The 27977-nt window shown below is 35.9% G+C and overlaps 1 protein-coding gene and 1 long non-coding RNA gene across 2 annotated transcripts in view; one reads left to right on the plus strand and one right to left on the minus strand.

The window, feature by feature from the left end:
• On the plus strand, nucleotides 1-27805 carry LOC135223868 (glycine N-methyltransferase-like). Its single transcript, XM_064262772.1, has 7 exons — nucleotides 1-154; nucleotides 10654-10900; nucleotides 12584-12711; nucleotides 14670-14799; nucleotides 15348-15468; nucleotides 19134-19291; nucleotides 23702-27805. The coding sequence occupies exons 2-7, from the start codon at nucleotides 10692-10694 to the stop codon at nucleotides 23865-23867; spliced, it is 912 nt and encodes a 303-aa protein (XP_064118842.1). The 5' UTR covers nucleotides 1-154; nucleotides 10654-10691; the 3' UTR covers nucleotides 23868-27805.
• LOC135223874 (uncharacterized) overlaps nucleotides 11714-27977 on the minus strand; it is a 194872-nt gene continuing 178608 nt past the window's right edge. Inside the window, exon 3 of the long non-coding RNA XR_010316606.1 lies at nucleotides 11714-12235. This is a non-coding gene — a long non-coding RNA (uncharacterized LOC135223874). The remainder of the gene's footprint in view (nucleotides 12236-27977) is intronic.

Consider the following 27977-nt stretch of genomic DNA (forward strand, 5'->3'; position numbering starts at 1 on the left):
ATATAACAGCTTTTGGTCAGCAAAAACTGGTATAATCAGGTTAAAACAGGCTAGGGTGCTCCTGTCCTCGGGCCAGGAGAAATCCGAGAGAGTTTGTTTACTTTACTCAGTAGCAAACTTTCGGCGAGATCACATCGACTGCTCGTGTGGTAAAGTAAGTAATGGTTAATTGTTTATCGTTTAAGATTGTTTTTACAAAATGACGTTATTATATTTTTACTGCATTGTGTTGCAGTGATAAAAATTGATACGTTACAAGTATCATATAGAAAAAAATATAATCAGATTTTGAGCCACGCTACATTAACAGCTTGGCTAGGCCTACTACCTAACCTTAGGATATGACTGGGGTTGGAAATGGGGAGCTCTCATAGGTTATGTGCCAAAGTCTATGTATCTTAAAGCCTATGTTTGATAATTAGCGCCAGAATAGAAAATGTTATCTCTCTGGATTTTCTTGAATGGAAATTCCCACTTAATTTAGCCTATAATAGGCTAGGTAATAGAAACGATGTGAATGGTAGCATTAGCCTGATGTTAAGTTCTTCAGATTTCTAATAGGAACTCACTGTAGAAGATGGGAGCGGTGCCAGTAACTAAGATGGGAGAGGTGCCAGGAACTACTTTTTTTACTCAATATTTTTTTGTTGTTCTCTACTCTGAAGTAGTAGTAGGTATAGCCACTTTCTCAAGATGACTAGGCACTACAATATTATTCTTCAGAAGAATTGCTTGTGCTTACTGTCACAAATTTGGACCATCATGTATAACTATTTTGTGTAATGAATTGAGGCTGACTGCAGAACGGGTTATAAAACATCTCAGAAGGGACCGAAATTATAGTTAGCTACATGAAAAAATCAAGGTACATGATTAAAGAGGGCCGGCCGGAACCCATAATTATATAAGGGGTATAGGGCGAAAAATTCAAAGTCATGAAAAAATTTATGGAGCTTCATATGGCAATTGAGAATACATATATAAAATATTTTGTCAAAACTCCTCTTACTTTCGTAGTTACTGGGTAATTAGGTAACATAACTCAAGCCTAAAACATTGATCCGTACAAGAAAATGCAATATTTCTTCTGTTATCGTAAATTTTGATAAATATTGTCAAAGAATTGAGAGAAATGGCATCTGTAGACATTCCCCGAGTCAAGCAGGGAGACTTCAGTCAGCTACCAAGTTCAACCATGATTCAGTGCGAGCACAAACCTCAGGTAGTCTTCACGTTCGAGTTTCACCTCTGACATTCACTTGTTTTAGTATGTTTATCTATGTTTCAGCAAGAATTTCATCATGCCAATGAGGAAAACATCTCTCTAACATACAGACGAAGAAAAATCGCTCAAGAATATCATAATATATGCGATATTAGCCGCGTTAGTTAGTGAAGAGAGAGGGGAGGGTTGCATAGTAACGCCCCCTTTTTGCCTGACAGCACACATCACACTGTGCCCAAGGCTACGATCTTTGAGCAAAGAGATCTTCATTTATGACAAATAACATAATTTTGGTTTTTTAATACCCAAAATGGAATATGAAATTCATAATAATCATGATTTATTAAATTGTCTTTGTAAAAAGAGAGTACACCTTCGAGTTTCACCTCTGACATTCTCTTACATTTACGTTTGTTTATCTTTGTTTCGGCAAGAATTTCATCATGCCAAAGAGGAAAATACAAGGAAAACATCTCGCTAACATACAGAAGAAGAAAATTCACAGTAATAAGCCGAGTTAGTGAAAGAGAGAGAGAGAGAGTTGCGTAGGAAGGAGTGCCCCGTCTTGCCTGATGCAGTGCCCCAGGCTACGATATATGAGCAAAGGGATCATCATTTATGATTAAATTATGATAAATAAAATAGTTTTGGTTTATTAATACACAAAAAAGAAATATACATTCATAATAATCATTATTTATTAACATTGTCTATATAGTAATACGAAGGAAAACTTTGAATGCCCGTATCTCAAAACTATACTTATTGACCTTCAAAATCTATCTTCTCACTTAGTTTTAAAGCTATAACATTGGAATTTGGTATATAACTCAGAAAGGCATTATAGAACAATCAAATAGAGCCCTTTTTTCCAATTTTTGTTTCATTTTTTTTTTTTTATAAATTTTTGTCTCCTGATTTATAGGGTTTATTTTTTTACCATATTGAAAAATTCATATCTAGCAAAAAAATTACTTTTAGAAAAAAAACTCCTCATTTGATTGGAGGTCTACATCAGGTCTATATATGGTAGTAATCCTAGGTCTTAATGTCAAATATCAAGGGAAGAGATAGAATTTGAAAAATGGTTATTTTTCAAATTCTATCTCCTTATTAAGGAGATAGAATTTGAATTCTATCATCTTATTAAATTCTATCACCTTATTAAGTGGTATGAATATCAAAGTCCTGTCCTTAAAAAATGGCATTAGCCGGTTGGCCCCCTTAAACAGTAATGGAACAGAGAGAATTTTATAACCTATATAGCCTAAACTGTCACTAATCATATACAATGCAAATTTTATGAATATTTGCCTGAAAGCCAAGGATTAATTGATTTAGTGTTCAGCAAACTTGAGGAGAAGCTGAATACCTAAATCTTTAACTAACTACCTATAGAGAACACATTTCTCTGAAGGAAGATGTTTGGAACTCTTGAGTTTTTTTTTTAAACATGTAGCATTGTGTGAGACGAATAGTGACTTTTAGCGAGGCATCAAATCACCCCGCTCTTCCACTTTAAATGATTAAGTTTAATGATTAATGGCAAGTCGCGCTGCTTGCTGCATGCAGTGTGGTCGTACCCTAAGGGGCCTCCATACTTTACAATCATGACAAACTGTGGTAATATGTAAAATGTAAGTAAAAAACCACCCTGAAACCTTAAACTAATGAAAGAAGACCAACGAGCTTTACAGTTAATGAAAATGCAGATTATGAGAAAAATCGGTGTTGACCAAAACTCTGTGCATTTCCTGGTTTTATTTTTCTTATAAACAGCAAAGGCTGACTAAAAATGTATTCATAATCTGCAAATTCTTTTGAGACACAGAAATATATGTGAACAGTAAGGCAATTGGGGCTCAATTTTTGACTGATTTTGCTGGTTCACCTGTAGGGTACCATCTTCTGATAAACATACATAGGTACTACTTGAATAAAACCTTTCATACACTTATATTTTTAAGCTGACCAGACTGAGATTACTTGTTAGACCATCATCTGCTTAACCTCACCCAGGATGCCAAGCTTTATCTCATAAACTTAAGTTTCATACAATCAACTTACCTGTCAGATATATACATAGCTAAGACTCCGTCGTCCCCGACAGAAATTCAAATTTCGCGCCACTCGCTACAGGTAGGTCAGGTGATCTACCTGCCTGCCCTGGGCGGCAGGACTAGGAACCATCCCCGTTTTCTATCATATTTTCTCTGTCGCCGGTGGTATCAACATTGTTGTTATTACCTCCTGACTTAGATTCATTTTTCAACCTTTGATCAACGTTTTTCGGCTTTTTGGTGACGTATTTGGATCGTGTTTTGGCATTCGCTACTGTGGACTGTTTTTGGAATAACTCTTTTGGATTTTTCTCAGTATGTCTGATTCTAATGTGAGTGTGAGAATGTGTGTGAATGTAGGCTGCAGGGTGAGGATACCGAAAGCTTCGGTTGATCCTCACACTGTATGCCGTAAATGTAGGGGGGTTCAGTGTTCTGCTATTAACACTTGTAAGGAATGCGAGGGTTTGAATGCAGAAGAGCGGAAGACTTTGACTTCTTATTTGAAGAAGTTAGAGAGGGATAGAGTTAGACGACTGAAAGGTGTGAGTTCAAGGCCTATTGAGCCTTTCACGGATAATTCTAACCCTACTGATGTAGATTCTCCCTATAGATCTCATTCTCAGAGTGTTTTTTCGGATTCGGCATCGGAAATCGCCAATCTGAAAGCGACTATTAGAGACATGAAGTCCAAGATGGCTGACTCGAAAGGTAAGGCTAGTGATAGTGAACATTTTAGTGAAGTGAGTTCTATCAGTGTTGTGGAGGGGGCGTTTGATCGTCCCTGCGGCGCTCCCAGGCCTAGACCTCTTCCAAGCTCCCATGCCCAGAGGAGAAGGAAAGTCGAAAGCCTTAAGGAGTCGTGGGGAATCCCCAACGGTCAGACGTCCCTTCAGCTAGCTCTGCTTCATGGCAGCCAGCTCAAGGGCGCTTTAGGAAAAGCGTCCTTCGCGAGTGTTTCTCGTCCTCTCCCTCTCCCTCACCTAAACGAGTGGGTGGAAGGAGTCGAACTTATCGAGACCGCTGAAGCGTCATATGAAGCAAGACATTGATTCGAGCCCAGAGCGCTTCTCGGATGACGCCCCGTCTGCTATTAAGAAAGCGAAGGTGGCGTCAGCGTCACCTGACGCTTATGAGGAAGTACCCCATCATGCTTCTTCCCCCGAGTGATGACGAGAGGCGTCATGCACTAGACGTGGGAGAAGAAGCGTCAAGAAAGATAATTATGGCGGTTCAGGAACAACTGTCATCTCTGTGGGAGTGTTAGCGCCCCGTCGGAAGGACGTGACGCTTCCAATTAAGAAGTCTCGTCCTCTCTCACCTGCTCGAAGAGAAGCGTCAGACAGATGTGAAACTGCTAAAACGTCTGCAGGAGCTTCGAGTTCGAGAACTAGAACGGGGGCGACGAGAGTGTTGTAAGACAAGAAAAACGAAAGACGTCTTTTAGAAGTGAAGCGTCATTTCAAGCGGATCTGAGACGTGACCGCTCCGTCCAAGATTGTGACGCCGAGTAGGACGCCCTTAGAGAGCGGAGCGTCTTCCAGACGCGAAGCGTCCATCAAGGCGTCCAAATCACGACGTCATACATGAACGCTCGGAGAGCGGGAAGCGTCATACAAGATCGTCTTCTACAGTTCAAGAGAAGCCGCAAGTTGTGACGCCTTCCAAGTCTATCAAAACGGGAAAAAGGGAAAGGAGTTTCATTCCCTTAGCCCCTCTCTATCAGGAGTTTGTCTCCTCCAGAAGAGGAAAGTTCAGAAAGGAGAACGGAAACTCAGATATATCCCGAGTTGGAGGAAAACTCGGATGATGACGATCATGGAAGAGAGGGCTTGTCCAACTATAAGGTGTTGACTACCCTGCTTCTTGAGGAATACGGAGACGAGTTGACTCCGGCTGCTCCTCCTTCCTCCACGCTCGCTCTTTTCTAGTGCGGAAGGCGAAGAAGCCCTCGGTTATTTCCTTTTTGAAGATGAAGCCCACCATCTCGATGAAGCGGGCTTTACACGCCTTAGATCCTGGATGAAGTCGAAGAAAGACTTAGTCAGGACAGTATTTTGCATGCCTCCAGCAAGGTTAGCTGGGAAAAGGGAGGCATTTATGGTACAAGACGGGGGAGAATATGGGGTATCGCTCCCCTTCCCTTCTACAGCAGAGGCGATTTTTCGACGTTAGTTGACGCTTCAAGGCGTCCAAGTCTCAATTCTGCTCGAATTACATGGAGTATTTCAGAACTGGATCATCTCCTCAAGGGACTCTTCCATGTATTGGAAGTCTTCAACTTCTTGGATTGGTCCCTTGGGGTGATGTCCAAGAAAGCTCATGATTCAGAGGGAATCGAACCTGAAGCCCTGTTATGCATTTTGTCTTGCATCGACAAAGCGGTACAGGATGGATCTTTTGAAGTCTCTTCTTTATTTGGAGCAGGTCTTTTAAAGAAAAGGACGGTGTATGGCGCCTTCTTAACAAAGGCAGTCTCGCATGCTCAGAGGGCAGCTCTACTGTATGCACCTCTGTCTGACTATTTGTTCCCTTCTCAGTTAGTGAAGGACGTGGCTCACTCTTTAACTGAGAAGGCGACGCAGGATCTTCTGACGCAGTCGGCTAGGAAGAAGAAACCTGCTTTAGTATCTGACAAGAAAGGACCTAGCACTTCTATGCAGCCCTTTCGAGGTGGTCCGATCTCCAGACCTCCCGCAAGAAGGAAGGCTCCAGAGAAGAGAGGTAGGTCCGCCTTTCGTCCCTTTAAAAAAAAAAGGGAAAATGAAACATTTCTCCTCCAAGCACCAGTAGGTGCCAGGCTCCTGGGATTCGTGGAGGCCTGGACACTGATAGACGCAGACGCGTCTTCATTGAATATCATAAGGAAGGGATATCGTATCCCTTTCCTGAATACTCCGCCCCTAACGTCAATACCAAGGGAACTGTCAGCCAAGTACAAGGACCCTGTGCTGAGGGATACTCTTCGATCGATGGTGGAACAAATGTGGGACAAGAGTGCCAATAGAACTAGTACTGGATCAAAACTCCCCGGGGTTTACAATCGCCTTTTTTCTAGTGGCGAAAGCCTCGGGAGGCTGGAGACCAGTACTAGACGTCAGCTCTCTGAACAAATTTGTTCAGAAGGAGAAGTTCTCCATGGAGACTTCTGCTTCAGTCCTAGCTCATTACGACAAGGAGATTGGATGGTGTCTCTAGATCTCCAAGACGCCTACTTTCACGTCCCGATCCACCCTTCGTCGAAGAAGTACCTCCGTTTCATGACGGGGGGAAGGATCTTTCAGTTCAGAGCCTTGTGTTTCGGCCTGTCCACAGCTCCTCAGGTCTTCACAAGCCTGATGAGGAATGTGGCGAGATTTCTTCATCTCAAAGGAGTGAATGTCTCTATGTATCTAGACGACTGGCTCATCAGGGCCAGATCGGAGAGACAGTGCTTGGAGGACCTAAAGTTAACTCTGGATTTGACCAAGGCGTTGGGATTGCTTGTGAACCTCGAGAAGTCTCAGCTGACCCCCAGACAAGACCTAGTCTATCTGGGGATTCGGATGGATTCTCGGGGTTTTCGAGTTTTTCCTTCGCAAGAGAGAACCGCAAAAGGTTTGCGGATAATCTCTCTCTTCTTAGAGAAGCAACAAACGTCAGCGAGGGAATGGTTGAGCCTTCTGGGGACGCTTTCCTCGCTGGAACAATTCTTCCCTCTAGGAAGACTTCATATCCGTCCACTTCAATTCTTCCTCAAGAAGTCTTGGAGCTGGAAAACCGGACAACTGTCGGACGTTTTTCCCATTCCAGTGGAGATAAAGGCACACCTACAGTGGTGGTTGCTACCTCTGGAAGAGAACAAAGGGATCTCTCTAAGAACACAGAACCCAGACCTAGTGTTGTTCTCCGACGCGTCGGAGACGGGTTGGGGAGCGACATTAGGCTCAGAGGAAGTGTCAGGCACCTGGGAACCAGCACAGGTGTCCTGGCACATAAACTGCAAAGAGCTCTTCGCCGTACACCTGGCCTTGAAGAGCCTAGAACCTCTGGTGGAGAGACAAGGTAGTGCAAGTAAACGTGGACAACACCACCGCACTTGCCTACATTCGGAAACAGGGAGGGACACTCCTCGTTCCTTTACGAACTCACGAGAGACCTATTATTTTGGACGTCTCACAGGAACATCTCCCTGCTGACAAGGTTCGTACAGGGAGTAAGGAATGTGAGGGCGGACAGGCTCAGCAGGAGGAACCAGGTCCTTCATACAGAATGGACTCTGCACGAGGAAGTGTGTCTCGATCTCTGGTCTCTGTGGGGAACTCCTCATGTGGATCTCTTCGCAACATACATTTCAAAAAGGCTCCCAGTGTTTTGCTCGGTCCGTGGAAGATCCAAGAGCGATTATGGTAGACGCCTTCCTGCTAAACTGGTCTCGAGTAGACGTTTACGCTTTTCCCCCATTCAAAATCCTGGGGTTAGTAATGAAAAGTTTGTGGCGTCAAAAGAGACGAGGATGACATTAATAGCCCCCTTTTGGCCGGCCCAGGAATGGTTCACGGAGGTGTAGAGTGGATCGTAGACTTTCCAAGATCCCTACCAGGAAGGACGGATCTTCTCAAACAACCACACTTCAAGAGGTACCATCAAAACCTCCCCGCTCTCGCTCTGACTGCCTTTCGACTATCGAAAGACTTGTCAGAGCGAGAGGCTTTTCTCGCGAAGTGGCAAGCGCGAGCGAAGCGAGAGCTCGCAGAACCTCCACTACGAAAGAATTACCAGTTCGAAGTGGGAGGTCTTTAGAAGGTGGTGTAGAGCCAAGAAGTTGTCCTCCTCCTCTACCTCTATAGCGGAAATTGCGGATTTCTTGCTATTCCTGAGAGTAAAATCTCATCTAGCCGTATCTACAATAAAGGGATACAGAAGTATGCTCTCGGCTGTATTCAGAAACAGAGGATTAGATCTGGCAAATAACAAAGATCTCCACGATCTCATAAGATCTTTTTGAGACTCAAAGTCTAAGGAACCAGTACCTCCGAACTGGAACTTGGACGTAGTCCTCAAATATCTGTCTTCGGATAGATTCGAGCCTCCGCATCTGGCATCATTTAGAGACATAACTAGAAAATGCCTATTCCTTTTATCTTTAGCGACGGCAAAAAGAATTAGTGAGTTACAAGCTCTGCAGGATAAAGTAGGATTCAAGGGAGACTCGGCTATTTGCTCGTTTAAGACCCTGTTTTTAGCGAAAAACGAGAATCCCACGAATCCCTGGCCTAGGTCATTCGAAGTCAAAGGAATGTCGAGTCTCGTAGGCAGAGAAGCAGAGAGGTCTCTATGCCCTGTTAGAGCTCTGAAGTTCTATCTTCAGAAGAAGCGTCAGTTGAGGCTCTAGACAAGGTCTTTGGTGCGCGGTAAAAGACCCCACAAGACTGATGTCCAAGAATGCTCTAGCGTTCTTTGTAAGAAACGTCATTACGGACGCTCATAAGGTCTGTCCTGACGAACAATTACAACTACTGAGAGTAAAAGCTCATGAAGTAAGAGCGGTTGCGACGTCTCTCTCGTTTTATAAGAATATGTCGCTTAAAAACATTATAGATACGACATATTGGAGATGCAACTCAGTATTTGCATCTCATTACTTGAAAGACGTGCGTGTGACGTATGAGAAGTGCTTTTCTCTAGGTCCTATCGTATCGGCAGATACGATTCTGGGTACGGGAGCCGACACCAATCCTTAAATGTATATACTGTTCTTCTGTTTGGATATGGTCGAGAATCTCTTCGAACAATGGAGGATTCAGGCTCGCACGGGCGGCCGTCTATGTTGTTCATAAGAGAATTCTTGTCATATCCAATTAGTTGAGTAAAATTTTTTTTTGAAAAATTATGTATGTGTGCGTAGTGGTTTTTGAGTTACGGTTGTTGTGACGAGTTCGGGGATAACTCGTAACAATCCTTAGTTCTAACATATGGTTAGGATCAGGTGGTCGGGATTGGTTGTGTGCTCCTTCATAAGGTGTATTGTCATATAAGTGGATCAGCACCCATTGACAAAGTCCTTTTAGGCTCTGCTGAGTAAGTGGGTAAGACCCCATCGGCAGACCCACAAGAACTCTTGGCCATAGATCACATATCTCGCTAAAGTTTCTTGAGGTGATGCAGACTACTGGGCAAACACCCACGAAGTCTACCACCTATCAGGTAGGAACCAAGGTTTTATTTATACCTACAACATATGTTGTTTACCTGTCTATTCCATATAGTAGCTGTCTCTTACCCTCCACCGAAGGGTGCCAATCAGCTATGTATATATCTGACAGGTAAGTTGATTGTATGAAAATGATATTGTTATGTTACAATAAAGTTTCATACATACTTACCTGGCAGATATATACAATTAAAGGCCCACCCAGCCTCCCCGCAGGAGACAGGTGGAAGAGAGAAAATATGATAGAAAACGGGGATGGTTCCTAGTCCTGCCGCCCAGGGCAGGCAGGTAGATCACCTGACCTACCTGTAGCGAGTGGCGCGAAATTTGAATTTCTGTCGGGGACGACGGAGTCTTAGCTATGTATATATCTGCCAGGTAAGTATGTATGAAACTTTATTGTAACATAACAATATCATTTTGTAGTGTCCAACATTGCAGAGGTTATGTCACTTCTGTGTTACACTGTTTTGACTGATTGCTTAAGCCTGAATAGTTGTGGTGTCGTTTTGAAATAAAATAATATTACTTTATTTTGATATCATTGAAAATGTAAAGCAACAAAACATTTTGTCAGAAAGAGTTGGAATTAGCCAAGAACAAATGTCTTTACTTTTTGTAAGTAAATATTTATTAAAATCATAAAGTAAAATGGCTAAAAAAAATTTTTATTTTTATTTTGGACTGATTTAATGATAAGTCTCTGAACAGTTCCCTACTTGCGTTATTGACAGAAATGGACTATCACCTAACACTCTCCAGATGTCATCCCATGCTACCGACTTAAAAAAATATTTATACATAGCTAGGTTCTATCATTTCTACCAATACATCACTTTACGATATAAAGGTCTCTGTGGGTAGAATTTGTATGACATAATTTCACTTCATTGTAACCTCAAAGGTGTAATGGTTTGTATGTTAGCAAACAAATATCAGAATAATTTAAAAGTATTTTTGTTTTGCAATGACAGTCATATCCTGAGTTTATTTGATACTGTACATTTAGTAACTGATACCTGCTGCTAAGCAATAAGACATTTTCCCCTTCAGGTTGCAACTGCACAGTACTAATCAACATATTTTCCCTAAATTTGTAGTTTTGTCTTCTTTGTGTCTTGCCAAACATTACATCTTTATTTAGTTCTGTTTTTATATTTTACCCTTATTCTTAGGTCATCAACATTAAAGGCTTCCAAACAGCAACTAAAAAATGACTGATAACCGGATATATCGTACTCGTACTCTTGGAATTCCTGCAGAAGGCTTAAAGGACCAGTATGCAGATGGAACTGCTGCTAAACTCTGGGAACTTTACATTGGTGACAAGAATCACAGAACTCAGATTTACAGAGACTTTATCGTCAATCTTCTAAGAGAAAATAAGTGTAATAATGTTTTGGATGTAGCTTGCGGAACAGGGTATGTAATTTGTTTTAAGAGATTGTATCCTACAATGTATAATTTTATGCCTGGATTTTAATCTTATTTTAAGCACAGATGACTTGTTACTTAATGTCTCTCCTGTATTTATATTTTAATTTAAGATTGTACCTTGAGTTATGTTAGTACATACACAGAAATAATTTTGGTTTGCTAGGGAAATTTCCTAATAAACTTACTGTATTCACACAATAGACAGTTCTCTCATTTCATTCATGGGCAGTGCTTGAAAAGGATGAGATTAGCAGTGTTGAATTTTACTTACACAGTATGAAAATGTTAGGCATCTTTCACAGATAAATCTTGAGTGCAGGACCAGTGTCCCTTTTCCTTACAAACGTTCGTTTATTCTTAGTTCAAGCATGGTCAGCAAATAGAAGAGCAGTATGGAATATTCACTTCATGCTTCTTGCATCAAGTTGGAATGGTTAATGTTCTGAATCACTTCAACAAGACCGATGAGCTGTTTTTACTCTCTGATAGGGATTGCCTCAAGGATGCATTCTTTAGTGAAATGTGGAAATTAGAGAACAATAAAGAAGTTTAACACAATAAAGAAGTTTAACAGGTATGAGGGCATACACAAGAGGAAACAAATGATAAAAGTAGAAAGCAATACGTACAGCTGGGGTGGAAGAGACTAACTAGCAATGCCATCTACAAAGTAGGGAGGTTGGCTTGGTGACTTAATTTGTTTCTTTAGGGTGTTAATTTATGAATTCATTGATAAGCTGGTAGTCTTTATTGTTAAATTAACAGTTTCACACTACACATTTCAATATAATTAGTAACTTCAATCCAGAATTTTGGAAACCACCCTTTGGCAAATGATCTTGAGAGCATAGTGTACTGTTTAATGCAGATTCAATTCAGGACTTTGCTCTTGCTAGGATGAGTTTACACAAGGTCAAGAAGAATTTGTTTTATGCAAATAACTTGGTCATTAGAAACATCAGACTCTTCTGCTAATGCAGCATCACCTGTTCTAATTTTCCCTTGATTTGAGCATGTAACCAATTAAGGTACACTGGCATAAGTGACATCATAAGAAACTTGAGTTACAACCATCATCACTGAGCCCCTTTCAGAAGACAAAGACTCTTGTACATTAAAGATCATCATGGGGCTAAAATGACCAGGGAACTATTGGCCATTTCTCCTGTTTAGTGATTTACGATAGTGTGGAATTTTTCAGATTATTTGTGTTTACCACAAATACAGACCTATTTATACAGCTATAAAATTTGCCTTTTTCCATTATTTTGCTTGTACGTATTGGTGGGAAAAATATCTGGTTGCTTCAGCTAACTGAATCTGTGAATATGAGAAAAAATAGGTAAGATAAAGGTAATTTCATGGTGATTGATGAACTATTTGAGAGCAATCTTATCTCCAGTTCAGTGTCCAAAAGTGACAGTCAGCACTGCTAATATCTACCTTTCCTAATGTTATTTATCAAATACTGCATAAACTATTGAAAGTTGTATATACTGTAACTTTATTTCAAGAATCTTTGCTTAAACTTATTTATAGCTAATGCAACTGTCAATCATTTTGTAAAATTTTAAAAGACTTACTTTAAGGTATATTGTAATTTATTATATTTATGGTTCTTTTTCAGTGCTGTGATACTGATTAAAGCTTTTTTTTTTTTTTAAACAGAGTTGATAGTATTATGCTCCTAGAAGAAGGTTTTAAATTGACTAGTGTTGATCTCTCAGATAAAATGTTGAAATATGCCCTGAAGACACGTTGGAAGAGGCGTAAGGAACCAGCTTTTGATGACTGGGGTAAGTGTATTGGTAATTTTCAATTTACTATAGGATATCAAAAAAATTGATATATATGTACATCATTAATATTTTGCAAGACTTTGAAATTTTCAATTTATTTTAGGATATTAATAAAATTTGAATATACATAATTAACTTTTTGCAAGATTTTAAATAGGTAGAAATTGGTATAAATGTGAGAAAAGGTAAATAAAAACATTTAAAGTAAGAAACATTGTCTGTTAATGAAAAACAGCTAAAACAAGTTGTTTGACTGTATGATGAGCAGACATCTGACCTGTCTTGTATTGTTGACCTAAAGGGGGATGTAATTTCTGAATTTTAAATTCCAACCAAAAAATGATATCACAGTAATCACTTCATTGATAAATTTTATCAATCACCAAGTTACTCTAGGTACCTGTTGTTTTTAGTGGTGTATGTTTCTCATGTTTTCTAAACTGTATGTTAGTTATGTTTTGTGGCTATGTATGCTTCACACATCCTTCCTTTGTTTTGTTCTTCAGGACTGAATGTAACTTAAGTAGTGTTATCTAGGTTACCTTGGTTAAATGTTGATTATCATTGTTGAGGAAAGATGATGAGTGCCTGATCCTGATAGGATGCAGGCAACTCCATAACCTACATTTAAAAGATCTTCATGGAGAGAGCCCTCATGTTTCTGCAAGAGCTGGATATTTTTCTTATTCCTGAATGTTATGAGGATAGTGTATAGCTGAAGCAGGAAGAAATAAATGTTACATTTAATAAACACAATATATGTAACCCAAATACCACATACAAAAATTATAAAATGTGCTGAAGTTCTTTGGCGCAATAAAGTTTTCTGTATACATCGTATAATGAAGGCCACAGGAAATAGATCTCTCTTATGATGGTCTCGGTATAATGCTGTATGAGTTGCAGCCCATGAAACTTTAATCACAGCCCAGTGGTGGCCTGGCTTGTAACAATGCCAGACTCATGATTATGGCAAACTTTAACCTTAAATAAAATAACTACTGAGGCAAGAGGGCTGCAATTTGGTATATTTGATGAGGGTGGATGATCAACATACCAGTTTGCAGCCCTCTAGCCTCAGCAGTTTTTAAGATCTGTGGGCGAACAGAAAAAAGTGTGGACGGACAGACAAAGCCAGCACAATACTGTAGTTTTCTTTTACAAAAAACTCAAAAAAGGTTAAAGTGGGTAAGTAAAACATGTATGTATAGAACTGGTTTGATTTATGTATAGAACTGGTTTGAAGTCCAGATCTACTTTTATAACATATTTGAATTAACTGCTTAGCTATCCATTTAAGATGGATTTGGTTATAGTAATGTAGTAGTAATACAAGTGTGTGTAATAAATTTAATATTTAATTCTTGTTTCTGTTGCACGTAGTCTTTAATTTACATACATGATGTTGTCTAGGATATGTGAATAACACAATGTTTTATCAAGGATATAGGATATGTTATCAAGGATATAGGATATGTTAAGTAAATAATAAAATATTGGACTAGGATACATTATTAATAATAAGTCCATTTCATTATAATATTTCCTCTACTTATTGTATTTCATATAAAGTGTGCCCTTTTCATTGATATACATAGCATTGGAAACTCTGTGTTCATGGCACTGCATTGCATATATTAATGAAGATGAAAACTTGGATAAGGTTATGGAGAGTACATGAGGATAAGAGGACCCTGATAAAATTGGATGAAAAGGGGAAACTATTCTGCAAGAAATTTTAGGCAGTCACAAACTGAGGCTTATATTTATTGTAAGAGGATAAAAAATTGGGTAATATAACTTGAGTGGCATATTTTTTCTCATTATTATGGGTAATACAGATACTGTTCACTTATTCTTTCAACATTAGTTTTTAAATGTGTTTTTAAGAATTTATCCATGTCCTGGTTTCATCTGATGACTAGTGTTTTATCATTAAGGCCATTGTTTTACAGTGATTGAGGAAGCTAACTGGCTAACATTACCAGAAGACATAGAAGGAGCTGGTTCCTATGATGCAGTGGTATGTCTTGGCAATTCCTTTGCACATCTTCCAGATATTTCAGGAGACCAAAGTGAACATAAGTAAGTTACAAAAATTACTTTACTGGTGTAAACTAATATTAGGAGAACAAAGCTATTTTCTATAGTAGTACTCATATAGTATAAATCTTGGTTTACACATACTTTTAAGGAAGCTAGTTTTGATGAAATCCTATGACAGAAGTATAATTAAGTACCATAGTTAACTGTTGGGCTTCTTCATTCATTCATGCACTCCATATTCCAACCTGAACTATTCCAGTAGACTGATTTCTATTTCTCGGTGAGGTTCAACACAAATTAGGAGCTTAATGCTACAGATTACCAAGGGGTTATAGTTTTTAGAAGGAAGGGTAAATGTAGTTACATGATGCTAGTGGGTCCCCTGCCCTTTATTTTTGGATATTATGATGTATACAGAGCATTTTTTCATAGTCCCTCAATTATGACAAACAAATTGAAATAGCTAAATATATATTAGGTAAGTCACATAAAACATCTTGCAATTAATTTACTATACTCAGTTTCTTAGAACTATATAGCAAATTACTTTACATTAATAATTACTGAAAATGATTTTAATATTACAGGTTAGCACTGAAGAATTTTGCAGAGATGGTGAAACCAGGTGGGATATTGGTGATAGATCACAGAAATTATGATGCAATCATTGAAAAAGGATCTGCACCTTCTCACAATATTTACTATAATGTAAGTTCTAAATCTAAAGATGAAGTGTTGCTAAGCTCAGAACTGGATAAATTTCATTTATATATAAGAATTAATATTTTTTGTCAAACAGATGCTTGTAGAAATATATATTATTTCTAAGAGTAGACTGAGGAAAGAAACACCCTCTTAACAATAGTGATTTGACTATTACAGTGTTCAAGCATGATAGTAGTATGTCTTACAGTGATAGAACAACAACTCCTTGATACACTGTCATACCTACATGGGAGAGCTGATCTGGTAGTTACTTTCAGCTAGACACTTATAATGACTGTTGATTCTCTGTATCTTCCTTATGGTAGATAATGTAATTTAGTATAATCTTGGTCAGACCTCTTAATTAAAAGCAATACCCACGTATGCTGGCACCCAACAAAAACTAGCTTCTTATCCGTTCATCCCACTAGAAAATACCTCAACAATTTTTATAATTAGCTTTACCTAGGAGGTTGTTTTGGTAATGTTTGGTTTGTATGTCAGCAGGATTGTACAATTTTATTCATTTATTTATTTTTTTTTTTTTTCCAAAGGGGCCTGTGTGAATGACAAGTAAGATTAATGGCTGTACAGAAAATCTTACTTGCAGTTATGTATTCTCTTACTGTGCATGATTTTGTCTGGTTCATGATAACAAACCATTTCTAGTTGATAAAAATATGTACTCTGAGGTGCTTTAAATAATCACTGTTAAGTACGTACTTTGAAGGGTTTTAAATTATTAATATTATTAAGTAATTTAACCATACTAGTTAACTAATTAGTGTTTACAGGGCTGGACTGAAGGGTTTCCTTCTTAATAATAAAGGTTAGATTTATTTATTTATATGTATATATATATATTATATATATATATATATATATATATATATATATATATATATATATATATATATATATATATATATAATAAATAAATAAATCTGACCTTTATTATTAAGAAGGAAACCCTTCAGTCCAGCCCTGTAAACACTAATTAGTTAACTAGTATGGTTAAATTACTTAATAATATTAATAATTTAAAACCCTTCAAAGTACGTACTTAACAGTGATTATTTAAAGCACCTCAGAGTACATATTTTTATCAACTAGAAATGGTTTGTTATCATGAACCAGACAAAATCATGCACAGTAAGAGAATACATAACTGCAAGTAAGATTTTCTGTACAGCCATTAATCTTACTTGTCATTCACACATATATATATATATATATATATATATAAATGTAAAAAATTTTATGCATATAATTGTGTTAATTGAAAATTATGAATCTCCAGATAGAATTTCTTTAATTGAACTGAACCGTTTCATAATTTTTGGATATTCCCTTCAACATTTTAACTGTTAGTGGGCCATTCTTTGAATATCCAAGGTTTAGACCAAAGTTAAAATTACTCTTGCATGTCATGCTTATTGATACGATGAATACCATAATCCAAAACTGGGCTTGTTAGTTTTAGTGTGTTACTGTCTAGTTCGTTATTCCATACGTATATTATGCTATTTATTGACTATAATTGGTTTTAAAAATGTTAACAATCATTAATATGAATATCTACATGTGATTTTGTCACAGTAATTGCAGCTTTATCAGCTTTATAATTTCCTTTAATGCCTACATAGGCTGGAATTCAATATACATCTACATTTTTACCATCCTCTTATAATTTGTAAAGTGAACATAAGTAAACAAACTCTAAATATATTTGTTAATGTGTTAAGATTTCTAGTACCACTATTAAAGATACATACAGTGGTACCTCGAGATACGAAATTAATCCGTTCCGAGGCGGCCTTCGTATCATGAGTTTTTCGTATCTTGAACCGCATTTTACATGTAAAATGCCTAATCTGTTCCAAGCCTTACAAAAACACCCCAGTAAATTATATTTCCAGGCCTACAACACGTTCTAGCGTTACGACGCTGATCCGACAGAAGAAATGACTCCAAAAAGGCAAAATGCTGTATATACTTGAGTAATATTGAACAGCATATAATGTTCAACCCCATTTTTACTGCATATATTAGGACTTTAGCATATGTCCCTTAGCAATAAGCCTAGCCTATGTTAGCAGTTGCTACTGTAGCCTAGTCTATGATTCTGACATCTAAACTTAAGAAGCTAAAAGCTTAGAATATGCCAATAAAATGTATAAATAATCAGTATGTACTCATTTCAAAAAATTATTAATTAATCATTAACTATAGTAAAAAAAAAAAACTTCCAATCGTTTGTTTACATTCAGCTCTTACGAGTACCGAACGATCGCCAAGCAATCACTTTTCCTAGGACACAGTAAGCCATAAATTTTCACTAGTATCTCTCTTCAACTAATGAAACTACCAAACAGTATAATAACCATTCATTTCTATTCTTTATTCTATCTTTACCTAATGGAGATACCGAGTTACTGACAGCTATAATGAAACATATACGTAACGTAATATTAAAACAAGAATTCTAGAAAATACGTATTTGTTGGCTTCGATGATAGCAGTCTGATTTATTTTATATTTTATGATATCTAATTCACAATTTTTGTATTAAATGTATTGCATGTACTCATTTCAAATAATTATTAAGTAACCATTTATTATAATAAACAATCAAACAAACAAAAAAAAGCTTCCAAACTTCTATTTTCATCCAGCACTTACGAGCACTGAACGATCGCTAAGCAATCACTTTTCCTAGTACACAGTAAGCCATAAATTTTCATTATCTCTCTTCAACTATTGAAACTACCAAACAGTATAATAACCATTCATTTCTATTCTTTATTCTATCTTTACCTAATGTTTTTTTTTTTTATTAAATGTTTTTGCATAAGTTTTTCAATTTACAGCATAGAGCACAAGGGGTAGATGCTGACCAATAGGAGAGCAGGATCTTATGGGGTGACTAGCATCAGTAACCAATGGGAGAGCGGGAGGATGGTGGTGATTTTACTCAGTTGGCGGGGCGTGAGTTTTAAAATTGTTCTCGGTGGTCCAGGCGAAGCTCGGGACTTTACAGCAACAGCCTTTCGTAACTTGAACTATTTTCGTATGTAGAGCCAAAAAAATCTTTGTATTTGCTTCCGTATCTTGAGTTTTTCGTATGTTGAGGTACCACTGTACAGTTAAGGGCAACTGGGCAAAATTTCACTGTTCCAATTCAGGAAAAGTCACTTCAAATGCAGTGACAGCATCATATTTGAAGTGTATAGAGGTATGGCAATTTCATACTTTGGTGCTAGTTATAAAAATAGACATTGCATTATCTTTCAGATCACTTACATTTACCTGTTTAAAATATTTCTGGGAGACACTGGTGAATATTTGAAAAGATATACAATTCTATTCCTATTCAGTGTAGTCAAAACTGCTTTCAGTCTGAAAATAGAAGGTTATTTCCAAATTTTAGATGCTTACTGTGGTTAACACAAACCTTGTATGATCTACCAGATGTTTGGCTGTAAGTTGTCCAACTTAAATTTTGTATTGCTCTAATTTTCACTGCTCAATTGAATACTAAGGACCTCATGCAATCCCTCATTGTCTTAAAATTTGATTCAGTGGTCTTGTTTATTAGTATTTTAAAATATGGTCATAGGCTATAAATGTAGTTTACAACACACTACATCATTATATTTCTATTGCAGAGTGACCACATTCAAGACATTAAAACTTCAGTATTATATGTCAATGGCAAAGCATCTCTGGTTACCTTAGATTATGTAATGGATGTAACGACTGCCTCTCGTGATGAAACTGATTCAGAGATTGCGAAGAAAGGCCGAGTTGAAGATTACACCAGAGGGTATGTAGACATAGTGACTGTATGTGGAAGTAATTATAACTATTAAATTTTACCACTTTTATTCAATTTTGGAAAGTTTTGTTTAGCAGTATATCATAAGAAATACATTTTTTAAAATTTTTTTCACTACATAATTTCATTATAGGAATTGGAAAGTGTGATTTGGTCATCTTTGTAAGGAAAGGTATTATGAAAGGAACAATGAAAAACTTTGACATCAGGATATATCAACATTTCAAGTAGTAATAGGTGTGATGACCAGATATTTCTTAAAAAATGCTCTTTATATTCTTAGCTGCAATCGTCTAATATTAATTTAATATTAATTTAATGAGATTGCTAATTCTCTTTACACCAGCTAATAATAATAACTGTAAAATACTAAATTGAGTACAATACTCATATTAATTTTATAAACTCAATCTGGCCCATTTTTAAAGTACCTAATAGTATTGAAGTTTATTATGTACTTGCATGGTTTTTCTTATGTCACTTCATATGTTGGCAATCTTTTTATCCAAAAAGTAGTTATATTACAACTGTCAAGTTAATTTATACTAATAGACCGAAACACTTTGCAAAGTAAAGGTGAGAGTATTTTTACAAATTCAAAAGTAGCAGTAATATGAATGAGACTTCCATGTAACATACATTTGGACCCTAACACTAGCAAACTGAAGTGCTCTCAAGAATAAATGGCTGAAAACAGCATGTTTGAGGAATATTTGGGCCATTCCTAATATAATGCACTTTGCTGTATTAATGAGAAACATTAGTATAATCTGAAAAAATTAATAACAAATAGATATATGTGTGTGTGTGTGTGTGTGTATATATATATATATATATATATATATATATATATATATATATATATATATATATATATATATATATATATATATATATATATATATATATATATATATATATATATATATATATATATATATATATATATATATATATATATATATATATATATATATATATATATATATATATATATATATATATATATATATATATATATATATATATGAATGTATATATAAAAGGGACAAAAAATGAAGGTTAAAATTACTAAGGTGACATGCAGATTTGGACTTAGGGGCCAGGTTGTAGTAAAGCCTTTTGTAGCATTCATCTTTACCGTTGCTTGTAGTCATCATTTTGTTAGCACTATAGTATAATTAAGGATAATAATATCAGAGTGCCAAAAGGAGTTGGATTGGGTGCATGCAGTTACCCTTCCAGTGTAGTGTCTGCTTTTGTGGCTAAGGGTCACGTGAGAGTGAAACTTACTTAATGTATACATTAGCTTCTGTATAAAATACATTAACATATACTGCAATAACATACCTGAAATATATAATGTAACCTACATAAGTATTTCATAGGAATAAGATTAACAACACTTTTAGATACTAAACACGTATGTAATGTTGATCAAATACATGAGTTCTTTACTGTGGTGAACATACTTAGTTATGATCAGATTTAGTAACATATTTTTAAGCACCCACGGGTATATATATCCATGAGGAAGCAATTTCATGAAGAGAAGCAAACAATAAATACTGTACAAAGTTTAATCCTTGTTTAATCCTAACTGTGAACAAGTAACACCGAAAATCATTCAAGCATGTATATTAGAGAAAAAAGCTGAAGTCCTAGTGTTTCACAATTAAAATGTCTTCATTTATCATAAGTGCTTTGGTCAGAAATGCTTAATAGCTAGCTTAAACATTGATGTCATTAACAGTAAGCGTACATTAAGAGACCTTACTTACTTTTACTTTACTTTATCTTCTTCCCGCCACTGGCCAGTGGTATAAGGCTGATACAGTTCCTCTCCATCTGTCTCTATCCCAAGCCATTTCCCTTGCTTCCTCTAAGTTTTGGATTTCATCCTCAAGATCCCTGACAATTATGTCTATCCACCTCGTTCTTGGTCTGCCCAGCGGTCTTCTTCCTATTTGTACTGCTCTCAGTGCTCTCCTGGGGTCTCTATTCCCATCCATCCTCTCAACATGTCCAAACCATTTCAGCCTTCCCCTCTTCAACCTGGTACTGACTGGCCTTTGCCTCAATCTCACCCTGATGTCTTCATTTCTAACATAATCATCCCATTTAATGCTAAGTATCCTTCTCAGCAGCTTCATCTCAAAAGCATCCAACCTTTTCTCCTCTGTTCTGGTCAGTGCCCAGGTGGACGAGCCATACATCAGGACTGGTAGTACTACTGCATTGAATATTCTCATCTTAGTTTTCAAGCTGATTTCATGCCTTGACCAAACGTTTTTTCTCAGAACCTCAAAAGCTCTTGCTGCTCCTAGTTTTCTTCTTTGTATATCTTCAATTTGCCTCCCGTCTGCTGTATATCTTCAATTTGCCTCCCGTCTGCTGTTACTACACTTCCCAAGTAAACAAACTTCTCAACTTGCTTGAGTTCCTGTCCTCTGATTGTCATATCCTCCATGTGCACCCAATCATCATCCTTACTCACAACCATGATCTCGCTCTTCTTTGTGCTGATGTTCAAGCCAAAATTCTGTGTCTCTGTCTCCATCCTCATTACCATACCTACCAGCACCAGCCATGTATCAGCAACCAACGCAACATCATGAGCAAAGTCCAAATCCATAAAAACTTCTGCACCAATACTAGCCCCTCTGTTTTCATTCTCCATCACTCTTCTCATTATGTGGTCAATATATACATTAAACAAGGTGGGTGACATAACACATCCCTGTCTTAGCCCACTTCCAACTGGGAACCAGTCACTTTGCTGTCCATCCAGCTGTACACTCCTTGGTACCAGTTCTTTAGTATCCTTATCACTTTCAGTGGTATACCATAGTGTTCTGCCACTCTCCACATTCCATCTCTCCATACTGAATCATACGCTTTCTTCAAGTCTATAAAAGCACAGAATATTGGCTTTGCATACTCCCATCTCTTCTCAATTATCTGTCTTAAGGTGAAAATTTGATCCACTGTTGACCTTCCACTTCTAAAACCACACTGCTGTTCTCTGAGTTTCTCTTCTACTATAGGTCTTATTCTGTTAAGTATTACTCTCATTAATATCTTCCCTGGGACTGACAGTAAACTTATGCCCCAATAGTTACCACACTCCCTTTTGCTTCCCTTATTTTTATATAATGGTATCGTAATTGCGTTTTTCCAATCACTTGGTACCACCTCTGTTTTCCAAACTATGTTAAAAACAACTCTTAGTGCCTCTTATCATCCTTCGTCCTCCTGCTTTTAGCATCTCTGCAGTTATCCCGCACACGCCAGCAGTTTTTCCATTTTTTTACAGATTTTAAGGCCTCTTTCACCTCTTCTGCACTAATATCTTTTTCTTGTTTAAATCTGCAATGCACTCATCCCTGCTGGTAGTATTAACATTTAGGAGTCTTTCAAAATACCTTGCAAACAGATTCCTTTTCTCCATTTCGTCTGTGACCAAGTTCCCATCTTCATCCAACATCCCATCACTCCCTCCAAACTTTATCTGGCTTGCATTCCTCAAGAATCTCACAGCTGCAAACATAGCCCTGCTCTCGCCAATTTCCATAACTACTTCAACTTCGGTAGCTCTTTCTTTCCAAAACATGTTTTGGTCATGCTTCATCCTATCACTTAGTTCTCTCAGCTTTCTATTTCTTCGTCTTTTTAGTTGTTGTTTCTTCTCTAGGTCTTGTTCATCGTCCATTTGAACTCTCAACCTTTGTTGCTCTTCACTTAAAACTTTTGCTTCATCACTGAACCAAAATAGCTTAAATCAGATTACGTACCATCAAATAATATATTCGTGTTGTTCATTGATAGTAGGTCAGTATATCTAAAGTAACACCTTATATCAGTCCCCATTTGCATGGCTAGTGGTTACAAATTTAGATTCATGAAGGTACAGAGAATGTTAAAAACAGTGTTTGTGAGGTACTGTAACCTATTACAATTTTAATCCTTTCTGTATGCGTTGTGTAAAATAAAATTGTTGCTAATGTTAAGTTTACGCATAACTAAAATATTTGTTTTTGAACAAACAGCATTATTACTCTAATACATAGTAATAGTTACTTTTCAAATACGTATGGTATCTCGAATAGTGTGTCATGTTAGAAAATTGAAAGAATTAAAGATTACAAATATATTGGAAATAAATAAATATTTAAAATACAAACAGCCATATACGACAATAAGTCAGGGGAACCGAGATCTTATATGGGTGCACTTGGGTAAATCTTCATCAGTATGTAATGACTACTTTTTCATTGCTTCTCTGTAATTAGTGAAAAATATGTGATTGGGCAATGTGCTCATTTATTTTCAAGAAGATAACATCATTGTCCTTCATTTTTTATTCTGTAGTAGTATTCACGAAACTTTTCCTTGCAGCAACTTCCGCTTGTCATACTTTCCTCACCGAGTCAAAAGATTCACAGAGTTGTTAAATGAAGCCTTTGGGAAAGGGTGTCGGCATCGTGCTTATGGAGATTTTAAGTCCATTGAAGAGGCAGATAACCCAGCATTTTACATACATGTTGTTCAGAAGCCATCATAGAATAAAATCTATGTTATTATTGTGTGACCTGAGGCAGGTTGTGATATTCTCTGTAAGTTGTATACCTAGAAATGACCATTCCTTGACTCAGTTGTTCATTGTTGGCTAAATTTTGTTAGCCACACTTTGTTGAAGAAGATTTCTCAGCCAAATTGTGTTAGCTGTAATTTGTTGATGAAGGTTTCTCAGCAGTTTGTTGTTTTGATTTTTTATATTTTGTTGTTTTGATTTTTTAATGAGATGACCTTTTGATTTTTTAATGAGATGACCTTTTCATTATAATTTCCTCTCCCCATTTGACAGATATTAAATTTATTTCTTCAAAAGGTCGTTATATCTCTAAGAAAGTTTTTATATTTTATGTATTTGAGTGTTGTTAATTTGTGCATGCACGTGGAGATTTTTATGTTACGAAACATGCCTTTTACGAATTGTGAATGTGCTTAAGTAATTCTTAAATTCAATATAAAAAAAATTAAGTTTCACTTATATATTTTTTATTCTACCATCAAAATGAATTTTGTTTTCATTACTGTTGTTGATATTTTAATAGTTATTTTATTTAATTACAGTATTCATATTGAGATAAGCTAAGCTGTAATTATTCTTGGCTGAAATATGATTAAAGTTGCAGGTGAGATAAGATGCAGTGTCTATGCTTTTTCATTAAAGTATTTATAGTACTTATTTTCAAGTTTCAGTACCTACTGTCTCTTTATACTGAAAGTGCATATCAAATAAACTGTGAATATTGTGTGTATTGCAAGTGGCCAGATTTTAAGTGAACTGTCTTTTATAATGGTTTTCTTCAGCTCACAAACATGTGGGGAAAAAATTCAAAACTTTTTGTGAAGAGATAAAGAGAATTTGCAGCACTCTTAAAGATAAATGTAGCAAACTGAAATACTCTTTGGACTCATTTCATAACTATAGATGTAAATACAGCACTGCATAATGGATATGACTAAATTGTTTTCATTTCTGGAATTGTAGAATTACTGTGAATTTCCCCATTTCCCAACCTAAGAAAGGTTGTCCTAGTTGTTGCATCAATGATTACTTTTTCTTACAGAAGTAAATCTTGTATGTGTGAAGGGAAACTTTAAGGCTACTTATGGCTGTTTGGTTTCAGTAATAGGATATTGCATGTATAAAAGGACTCTTAGCTCTGAATTAATCTTCAGTTTATAGACGTTTAATGGTACTACATACTTACATTGCTCTCAGGAATGTTTGTTCTCACTGGTAATTTTAGATTGTATAATAAAACCAAGTACATCATGTACTCTATATTGCTCAGTGTTATTTGGCGGAAGGGTATTAACTAAATAATCAGCTCTTGTAAATCATGACTACAGTATTTTTACATACAGTATAATTCCTCATACTATATAATGATTTTCTTTAAATTACACTTTGGTACTTCATTACATTAAATCATATGTCATAATCATGCTTCAATCATTTGTCAGTGGTTATGAAGTAGTTATTAGTTTATTATACTAATATGCTTGCAGTTTTGAAGTTTACCACATGAAACATTTATCAGAAAACTAATTTTGACCCAAATTGTTTAAAGGCCTATTTAAGCTTTAAATCCAACATACTGTAATGTATTTTGATATTCATAATGCAAGTTAAATTAGATAAGCATCACTTTTGTGTACCAAGTAGGCTACAGTGGTCAGGAAAATAAATGCATAATTTGAAGTTACTTTTCAATGTGGGAAAATTATGGCCTTAAAGGTTAAGTATATACTTATAATCCAATTTTGAAACAAAAGTTAGAAGCAATTTAAATTTAATTTTTTAGGAGTATAGTTGTTTAAAAATAATTTCCTATGAAGTTTGGAGGTCTAAGAATTGAATTCTACAGCTGTATGAAACCTTTTGCACATAAATTTTTTTTTTCTTTTGGATGAAGTCTGGTGGAAACTTGTAAAAGTTGACTTTCAGCTCACGAGGCTTTTTACATTTGTATACCTGGGAAAAATACAAATTACCTTAAAAATTTGGCCTATACATCAGTCATCAGGTTTTGTAAATTATGAAAGTAGTCACAAAGCCTTGCTCAGTTATTTTTTTTCACAGTGCTGTAAAGTGATGAAAATTTTATGCTTGTGCATGTAAACTTAACCATTTCAGACCTATTATTCATAATTACTATAAACAGTCCTTATTAGTATCTGTATGTATGGTAATAGAGGGATTTTTCCATTCTTAGCTTAGTAAGCATGACATTTGACTTGTTAAAAATTCTGCGGTTTCAGATAAATTTTGGAAAAATATTATCCACTTAAGCTTTGCCATTAACATGAGTTACAATATTTAAGTCTTATGCTTTACGAGAAAATCCATATATCAGAGGATTCTTTAGGTAGCTGACAGTATTAAGAAGAATTACAAACCATTACCTTCTTTAGGTAATTAAGTAGTACTTAATACCTTTTGATTTTTTTACATGAATAAAATATAAAATTTTTGCAAATAAATTGACAAGCATTAGGTTTTATTTTGAATATTGTGTGTTCATAAGAGTTGTAATAATATACACTACATTATGACTATCCACTTAAATATTAAAAAATAGTTATGATAACTCAATAGTGGTCATACAGTCAACTCTAAAACTGTGAGTTAATGGAGCTTTTTGAATAATAATTCAAGAATCATTTATGAACTACTGAGGCAGTAACAGGGATCTAAATAGCAGTACTTCAAATATAGTCAGAATCCTTAGACTGTAACATTATTTTTACAATATGAAAAACTATTTTGTTATTTATTTTATTTACCGATCTTACACTAGGAATGATCTTTTTTCATGAATTCAAACCCTTACAAGGCACTGAAACTTGTTTCTTGGTGAGATAAGAGGGTCAACTATGTTTGCATAAAATTACTTTCTGTGAAAGAGTTCTTCTATGAAGGCATGTTTATGTAAATGCTAATTAGAAATGAAAATTGCCCATGTTGCCTTAATTGTAAGATAAACATGTGAGTGGTAGTCTCCTGTATGTATCATAAAAAAAAAAAGGGGGGGGGGGGGGGGGGGACTATTAGTGTGCAAAGAGGGATACATTTACGAAATTAATAGATATTTTAAAGGAGTGACATTTAGAGCTAAAATAATTTTACTTCAATTTCATTTAAATGGGAGTAACTAGTAAAAACTAAAGTGATAACAGATTAACTTGAAAGGTGTGGCATTTAATAATTTAATTGAAGTCATATTGATTCATATGTAAGTATTTTTAATATAAGAAAATCTTGTTTACCAACTAATAATAATAATAGCAAGGATTAGTTTTCCAGAAAAAAATAATAATAATTATTATTACTATTATTATTATTAGTTGGTAAACAAGAGTTTATTATGTTAAAACCAAATCTCCAAAATAATCATTAGAATTTTGTCCTCCAATCCTTGGGAAATATTTGGGGTTTCATACTTTTTTCTTTCTTTTTTTTCTGTATCAGATTGTTGCCCAAAATTATATGGTTCACCTTCTGAACTGCATGGAAACTGATTTTCTTTTTTGTTCCCCTGCATCCTTAAATCCACTACATAAATATGGTGCAGCTGAAGCAGTAAAAGTGTCCCAGAGGTATTCTGCAATGTTACTCTTGTGACATTTCTTATGCCACTCCTTTACTAACCTTGAGATTAAGATAGTGTTTGCCAAAAAGTTTTCTTTATATTCTCTAAAAATATTCAGCATAATCATTTCTCATTGATTGAACTGAAAAAATTTGTTACTGATTATTTCCAGCTGGCCTGAACTGTGATGAGCCTGATACATTAAATAATCAGAGGTTTTATATTTCTTTTCCAATAATTCTTCAATGAAAGGACAATTGGAGAGGTGATCCACTTTTAAAATTGACAAATTTCATATTGATTTAACATTTAATTGGGTAATAAAGGTAACAGTCAAGATAGAATTTTAATTTTCCCTCAATTGAAAAAATAGCAAAGGCTAAAAACTGGTTATGTAACTGTACTACTGATGGCAGCTCAGTAGTATATAATTATTTTGCCAATTATCAACAAAATGATCCATCAGAAAATGTTTCAAGGGAGGCTGCTTCCCAACAAGAGGCTATGAG

This window comes from Macrobrachium nipponense, chromosome 20 (genome assembly GCF_015104395.2).
Source record: "Macrobrachium nipponense isolate FS-2020 chromosome 20, ASM1510439v2, whole genome shotgun sequence".
NCBI lineage: Eukaryota > Metazoa > Arthropoda > Malacostraca > Decapoda > Palaemonidae > Macrobrachium > Macrobrachium nipponense.

Coding starts and splice junctions, on each gene's coding strand:
- LOC135223868 (XM_064262772.1), top strand. CDS start 10,692: ATGACTGATAACCGGATATATCGTACTCGTACTCTTGGAATTCCTGCA. Junction 12,712..14,669: donor ACCAGCTTTTGATGACTGGG/GTAAGTGTATTG, acceptor ATTGTTTTACAG/TGATTGAGGAAGCTAACTGG. Junction 15,469..19,133: donor CTCACAATATTTACTATAAT/GTAAGTTCTAAA, acceptor TTTCTATTGCAG/AGTGACCACATTCAAGACAT.